Source organism: Anastrepha obliqua, chromosome 1, assembly GCF_027943255.1.
Source record: "Anastrepha obliqua isolate idAnaObli1 chromosome 1, idAnaObli1_1.0, whole genome shotgun sequence".
Taxonomy (NCBI): Eukaryota; Metazoa; Arthropoda; class Insecta; order Diptera; family Tephritidae; genus Anastrepha; species Anastrepha obliqua.
In genome coordinates, this window is record NC_072892.1 from 104,881,501 (window position 1) to 104,889,547 (window position 8,047).

General features: G+C 37.7%; 1 protein-coding gene across 1 annotated transcript; it reads left to right on the forward strand.

Moving 5' to 3' along the window:
• The first annotated feature begins 2,127 nt into the window (after positions 1-2,127).
• On the forward strand, positions 2,128-7,790 carry LOC129253208 (cytochrome P450 CYP12A2-like). The gene is made up of 5 exons (XM_054891490.1): positions 2,128-2,253; positions 4,026-4,369; positions 4,443-4,559; positions 6,655-7,105; positions 7,170-7,790. The coding sequence occupies exons 1-5, from the start codon at positions 2,158-2,160 to the stop codon at positions 7,779-7,781; spliced, it is 1,620 nt and encodes a 539-aa protein (XP_054747465.1). The 5' UTR covers positions 2,128-2,157; the 3' UTR covers positions 7,782-7,790.
• The last annotated feature ends 257 nt before the right edge of the window (positions 7,791-8,047 follow it).

An 8,047-nucleotide genomic window follows, 5' to 3' on the forward strand; every position in this document is an offset into this window, starting at 1 on the left:
TGGCACAAAAATCGCGTAATTTTTTTTTTCTTTTGTGACGGTCTTGCGTATTTCTCCTTTTAACGAATGCTCGACATTTTCTTCATGCTAGTATGGTAGAAAATATCCAAAACCGTTTTATGGTTTGCATGGTTTTTGTATTTCATAAAAAATTAATATATTAAAATTAAATGAAAAAAGTCTAAATTGTCAAAATTTGTCAAAAGGTCCCTGTCTTAAAGTTGTTAAATGCACTTTATATGTAAGAGTAAAGAATGAATACAAAAAAAAGTAGTTGCTTATGCTTTCTCATCATCTACGTTGTGAAGCCACCATTAAATGGTGTAAGGCTATAAAGAGGAGATAGCTCCAAATATTTAGATGTAATTCTCAGAACCTAAATTGGGCAGAGGACAGAGTAAGGAAAGCTACTGTAACTCTATTCTTATGCAAAAAGGCACTAGGAAGCAGATAAGGCCTTTCTCCGAAGAACACTTATTGGCCGTTATGAGACCTATCTTTCTTACGGGATTATACTGGTGGACGGCTTCAACAATAGTACGATTAGAAACAAGCTTCAGAGTGTTCAACGCATGTCGCTTCTCTATCGGCTTGCCCCAGGTACACTAAAAGTAGCACTTATGTGCTTTTTTAATACCATAATGTGGACCATTACCTGCGAAAAACATTTAGGGAAGAGAAAACTGTCTGCAGCCATCCAGTGCTGTTGATATTGTGAAGGAGCGAAAAGGCATCTAGCTGGAGAATTTCTTCAAGCCATCGCCAAAGGGCACGTTAAGCAATCTCAAGCGCCTAGCCGCTAGAGCTGGACATTGGCAAAGAAAGTGTTCAACAGTTTCTTTCTCTACAGGATCCCCATATCTTCGCAATAGGGGTTGGACGGAGTTCCAAGCTTCTTCGCATGAGTACCGATCACCCAGTGACCAGTGAACACCGCAATGAGTTTGGACATTGAATAGCGGGGGATTCCCATCACCTTAAACGTTATGTTTATATCGTATTGACGTCATAGTGTTTTCGAAATAGTACACGATCAGACAGCCCTCCAACTGTCTTGGCCTTTTTTGTTCATTGTAGTGTATTTAAGGCTGAAATTTTAGCCATTAACGAGGTAGCAGCCTGGTTAGACAAAAATGTATATTTACTCCAATAGCCAAGCAGCGATTAAATCTCTTGGTGGGGTTGTCACTAATTCTATCAAATGCTGGGCATCTCGTAACGAGATGGCGGAATATTTCCGTATCTATTTGATATGAGAGCCTGGGCATAGTGACATACCAGGTAATTGTAAGGCAGACAAATTAGCAAAATACAAATTTCAGAAATCGTCAACAAGTAGTTTTAACATTTGGTTATTAGGATTACGATTTATAGCAGCTGCCGTAGCCGAATAGGACTCGGAATTCTGAGTGTATTTTTGCCAAGAAAATGCTCCTCATAAAAATATCTGCCGTCCGGAGTTGGCTTGAAGCTGCAGGTCTCTCCATTTGTGCAACAACATCAAGACGCCCAAACCGGGTGTACGCGCCAATTATATATACCTTCCGCTCAAATATGAACGAGACGTTATCAATAAAACGGTCCGCGGATGACATATGGCAAAAATAATTTTTTTGTTTTTTGGTAGGACTGTTATAAGCTTACATGGCAAATTTCAGCGTGATATGTCACATAGTTTGTTTTCTGTGCTACTGTAAACAAGTCAAGCTCGAGTGTGTTCTTCGAATTTAACGATGGAAATTCAAGTTGAACAAAGAACAAAGTTGCGTACGGATGGCCCATTTTAAAGTGATTTGAAGAAGTAGCAAAAAGACTGCTGACCATTAAGAAGGCAATTTCCAAAAACATCCGCTTGTTACGATTCTCGTGGCATCAATTTCAGCAAAAATGCAAAGTGTTTGGTACATCGCATGTAAAATAAGCCAAAATATAAAAAAAAATGCTGTGAAACTGCAATTATCAAATAAAATGAAATGAGAAATGCAAAAACAAAATTCGCAAATTATAAAACCAAATACACACTTAAGCACATGTAGATATACAAAAATATATGTCTCCCAACGCTTTCATAAAGTCTTATCAAATTGTATACCAAAACAGATATTTAGTTAAGCTGCAGCAGCGAAAGCGTTTGGTCTTGACAACTCGAATTTAAAAATGTTTTACACGAAAATGAAATGTTTTGCGATTAACGAACTCGGTATCCGAAAAAACTTCATAATGATCACAAAGCGATTGCAGGCAACAAAGCAGGTGAATAACTTAACAGAAATACGTGGTTTTGTGCTTACACACCCACATGCATATAAGCTTTACACTGCCAATTCGTGTATGAAATGTGAAAATATTTTGTAGTATATTCAGCAGAGTTCCTCTGAAAATAGCCTTAGAGACTGTGTATGTATGTGTGTGTGTTAATTAGACATATAGATATCGACTGCTCTTCCACATGACCTTTCGAAATACCTTTAATAGGTAACAGTGTTTAAGGAGGGCCATAAGTGAAGCCACCATTGCATTGCTGAAATTAACGGCACAGTCAAATTGGGTTCGATCAATGGCATAAGTTATTTGTTTTCGATTTTATCATTTTTGTCTTTCGATTTTTTTTTAACTGTATGCCCCAATTAATTAAACCAACCCAGCACCACATATGGTAATTGTCAAAAAATGTGGAATGAAACGATATGTAATTAAGCGGAATAACACATAAATACGAGTACATTAATAAGGGGATTCAACGAGTTTTACTTTGCTTTACTCAATAAACGGTGTTTAAAACCTGTGCACTTTATTTTCGAGAGTGGAAAAAAAATTAAACATTAAGTCGAAAGTTACTATTCAACTTTGCTTTTCGATGACACCCCAACAAGTTATTCAACTTTAGATTAAACCAGATTTATTGGTGACTACGTCAATAATGCTCCTTTTTATACATATGAGAATAGGTAAATAGGTGAAATGGTTTAAGTACCTGTCTGACACTCGTCAAGTAGATCTGAAGCGCCGTTTTAACACTATTTTGAGATCTCCACCGGAAGATATCTACGGACAATCTGAGCTGTGGATGTAGTGGGGAAGGTAGCTGCCAAACCCGGCATTTACAGAGAAAGTGAACGGATTAAATGGTAAACCTACCCTTTTAGGAGTTGACCACTTTGGATCTGCACCATCTCCCTCGCCCTGAGCGTTCGCATGACTGCAGGATTGAAAAGCCTTCTGCCTGAAAAACACTAGCAGTATTCGGCAGTTTTAAGGAAAAAAATAAATTGACTGATTTAGAGAAATCCCTACTCCGACTCCCGATTCCATCTTGGAACCGTCAGTGAAGACAGAGGTACCAGCGTCTGTGCAGATTTTCTCCTCGTTCCAATCCTGCCTACTTGGAAAGATTGCCATAGCACTACCCTCAAACACTAAAATGTAAAATGACTAGAAAATTATTATTCGGAATATTTTACCAGTAGTTTTGGTTCACCAGCAGATTACAGCAAGAACGAAGTCTGGATTTTTCTTCGGAGTTCTTTAATTCCTTTAGTGCTTATTGAATTTACTAAAATTTAGTTTTGAGAATGAAAAATGCGCAATAAAATGAGGCACCTAATCACACATTAATTTAGTGCTATCGTTCAACTTGCTCATTCGACTCGTGGATAATTATCGACCTAACACCTGTTTTGGATAACCGATGCAACATGGCATGAACAGAGCTTTCATAGTCATCGGACCGATGTTTTTCCAACACACCTTCAATGACCTCTTTCATTGCTCGTCAGGTATTAAATTCATCTACATTCAAGATTTTATTATTGAAAATTGTTCAAATTAAGTTTGACTGTTTAAGACTTCTTCTAATTTTTTACACTGGTGACATAAAGGTTTTGCCTGAGAAGACCACTAGTAAAATTTTCCGAAAAATAATATTTAATAATAATAATTAATAACAAGTGAACATTATTTCTATATCATTAGCATGAACTTGCTATCACTTCAGTATATTTATATTATGTTCAAACATTCGCCAGCCTGCCGACGCATCCTTGGAATGGCAGCGAGCGCGACCATTCAGCGAGCTACCAAGGGATGGCGTTTTTAATTTCCTACGTAAATTTATACCCGGAGGCCGGTATTACAACTTAGACTCGACTCAATTAGTTATGGCAATGAAAGAGGAGTATGGAAATATTTACATAGTTCCGGGCATGATGGGTCGGCCTGACACCTTGGTTACACATCATCCAGACGATTTTGAACGTATCTTTCGTAACGAAGGTATTTGGCCGATAAGGCCAAGTTCAGTAACGTTGCGTTATCACCGGAGTAAGCTGCGCGCAGAATTCTATGAAGGCGTCGAGGGGACAATAGCAACGTATGGGCAATTATTTATTTAAATTATATTAAAATGTATATATCTGCATTCCCTTAATCTTTTTATTGGATAGCCAAGGTGAGCAATGGAGCTCATTTCGTTCAGTCGTAAATCCGATACTTATGCAGCCCAAAAACATTAAAATGTATCAAAAAAAAATAGCACAAGTGAACCAGGAATTTGTCAACAGGTAACGTAGTGGCTCTCTCAATGGGGATATAACAAATTTGTATTTAAATTTTGATTTAGCGTCACCCGTGGTTTACAATTTTATTTTGGAAAAATTCACGTGTCAGCAATGTTTGGAAATAATTCAAAATTACTACCGAAATCTAGGTTGTCTTAACTCTATCTAAGTCATTTAAATCTCTATCATAATTATCATCCCACCAGGCAGTGAGTAAACGTATCGGTCCAAGTACCAAATCTCTCAATTGTATTTTCTGTGAAAAGCGAATTTTGCGTAAATATCTTGGCTTTTCAGGTTGTTTCATGACTCTAGCAAAGCAACTTATTAACAATTTATTTGTTCCTTTGAGTTTAATTTTTTTTTTTAATATAGTTTACTCACTAAAAACAGAAATAAATAATTGGCGCGTACACTTTTGTTAGGTATTTGGATGAGCTCCTCCTCCTATTTGTTGCGAGTGTCGTGATGTTGTTCCACAAATGGAGGGACCTACAGTTTTAAGCCGACTTCGAGCGGCAAATGGATTTTTATGATGAGCTTTTTCATGGCAGAAATACACTCGAATGTTTGCCATTGCCTGCCGAGGGGCGAATTTTATCGCCCCCATATAAATTCATGTTTCAAATTTTGGGCAAATCTAAAACAAAGTCGAAAATTTTTTATCGATATTCAAAAGTTTTAAATCGAACTGTTATAAAAAATTCGTTATGCAATTTTATAGTCTACTGACACAAACATCGCGCTAATTTTTGTTTTTTTTTTTTTGCGACGGTCTTGCGTATTTCCCCTTATAACGAATGCTCGAACTGCAAGAACCCAAAGTAAGCGTTTTCGCTCGTCTTTGTATTCATTGTAGTGTACGTAGGTAGGTTAGATAGCAAGAGTACCCCAGGTACACTAAAAGTAGCACTTATGTGCTTTTTTAATACCATAATGTGGACCATTACCTGCAAAACAAATTAAGGGAAGAGAAAACCGTCTACATCCATCCAGTGCTGTTGATATTGTGAAGGAGAGAAAAGGCATCTAGCGGGAGAATTTCTTCAAGCGCCTAGCCGCCAGAGCTGGACATTGGCAAAGAAAGTGTTCAACAGTTTCTTTCTCTCCAGGGTCCCCATGTCTTCGAAATAGGGGTTGTACGGAATTCCAAGCTTCCAAGCATTGGTAGCTGCCTGGTTAGGCAAAAATGTATATTTACTCCAATAGCTAAGCGGCGATTAAATCTCTTGGTGGAGTTGTCACTAATTCCATCAAATGCTGGACATCCAAGTAATTGTAAGGCCGACAAATTAGCAAAATACAAATTACCACTCGCCTCCCTCTTGAAAAAGAAATTGTATAATAGTTATACCCCTCTCAACCTACACACTTTGTGGTGCAAGTAGCCAAGAAGAGTTGGGAGGATAGTCTGACATGTACCGTTGCCATTCATAAAACAACGTAAAGGCTCAGTTCTGTTCTGGGCCGAGTTATCATCGCGCCATTATAGCCTGCCTTGTCATGAAAAATCCAAAACTCACTAAACTCTGCACTACTGGGACCCATTGAAAAATATTGGGAAATTGTTAAAAGAAAATTTTTAAAAACGAAAAAATAAACCAAAAATGAGAAGGAATTTAAAATGAATTGGCGGAGAACAGCAAATACTGTAACAAAAACTGTTGTCGATTGCCTAGCGGGAGGAGTAAAATCCAAATAGTGACATATTGTTTATAACAAAGAGGATTGATATGAGTTTTTGTTTAACATAGGACGCTAAATAAAGAAGAAAACAAAACAAAATCGTTTTGAATTCATGGATAACTCTATTATTGTTTAATTAATTCATAGACTTTCGTCCGATCAAAAATATTCGTGTCCATTCTATGGTAGGACGTTGGTTTCAATGAGTCGATTGCTGAAGTTCTGCTCGCGGTGGTAATATGAGTGATAACAAAATTCTTAAATTCAACACCTTCAAGGAACTGGGAATAAATCTCAACAAATTAACGTGAACTTTATTTAAATATTGCTAGGATCCTATTGCAAACCACTGCATAAACTTCCGTGAAACCCGAACATACAAGTAGATTCAAAATGATTTTAATAATTACAGAATTCGTTTAATACGCAATCCCGAAACGCTGGAAATGCCAGACGATTTCGAAGAATATCTACAACGATGGATGCTGGAATCGGTGGCAGTTGTGGCACTTGACAAGCAACTTGGCTTGCTACGGGACGATAGCGAAAATCATGAAGATGCTCTAAAACTTTTCTCGGCCTTAACTGATTTTTTCACACTAACTTTCGATTTGGAGTACAGACCTTCTTTGTGGCGTATTGTGGCCACACCGAAATTCAAACGTCTGATGAAAGCTTTGGATGATATACAATGCGTAACCTGGAAGCATACAACAGAAGCCATTGCCAAGTTGGAAGCGGAACGACAACAAGGTATAAAACGTACAGATCGAGAGCAGAGTGTATTAGAGAAACTGTTGAAGATTGATAAGAAAATTGCCACAGTAATGGCCATGGATCTACTCATGTCCGGCGTCGATACGGTATTCGTGGCAAATAATGTAAATTGATAAATAAATAAGTAATAGATTTTAAAATTTCTTGTAGACCGGATCACTTGCAGTTGGAGTTTTACTGTGCTTAGCCAAGAATCCTGAAGTGCAGGAGAAGCTACGCAAAGAAGTAAAACGTGTTTTACCACAAAAAGATGGCGATTTCACAACGGATGCACTGAGTAACATACCGTATCTGCGTGCGTGCATAAAGGAGACATTGCGTGTCTACCCACTGGCACTTGGAAATATACGTGTGCCACAAAATGATGTCGTCTTAAGTGGATTCAGAGTGCCTAAGGGCACTGTAGTTAGTCTGATTTCTTCAACACTACTGCAGAGTGAACGACATTATCCACAACCCAAGGTATACTTGCCAGAACGTTGGCTGCGACGTGGCAAGGAAGATGAAGAACAAAAGAGCGAGAATGCCGTTTGTGTAGGAACGGCAAAAGCCAGTAACCCGTTTATTTATTTACCATTCGGTGTAGGTCCGAGAGCTTGTTTGGGACGTAGAATAAGCGATTTAGAAATAGAATTGGGTATTGCGAGATTGGTTAGAAATTTTCAGATAGAATTCAATCATCCAACAGAAAAGGTGTTTAAGGGTATGTTGATTAATATGCCAAATGTGCCACTAAAATTTAAGTTCGTTGACATTGAGTAGAGAAGTGAGTGAAAGTGGATTAGATGTCAATGAGGTCAATGGGTCTAAAAAGTTCATTGACTATGTACGTATGTATGTATGTATAACCAAACTATTGTACTGGCATCAAGGGAATGAGTTTACAAGTCAAATGACTGCGAATGCACGAGGGTACGCCAATAAGTTTCTTAATTAAGAAAAATTAAAACAGTAAAACAAATTCTATATGCAAAATTTTATTTTATTTCCAATGTAGTCTTCTTCTTAGCGCTAAACACTACTCTAAC

Coding starts and splice junctions, on each gene's coding strand:
- LOC129253208 (XM_054891490.1), top strand. CDS start 2,158: ATGTTTTACACGAAAATGAAATGTTTTGCGATTAACGAACTCGGTATC. Junction 4,370..4,442: donor GTCGAGGGGACAATAGCAAC/GTATGGGCAATT, acceptor TTTATTGGATAG/CCAAGGTGAGCAATGGAGCT. Junction 7,106..7,169: donor TCATGTCCGGCGTCGATACG/GTATTCGTGGCA, acceptor AATTTCTTGTAG/ACCGGATCACTTGCAGTTGG.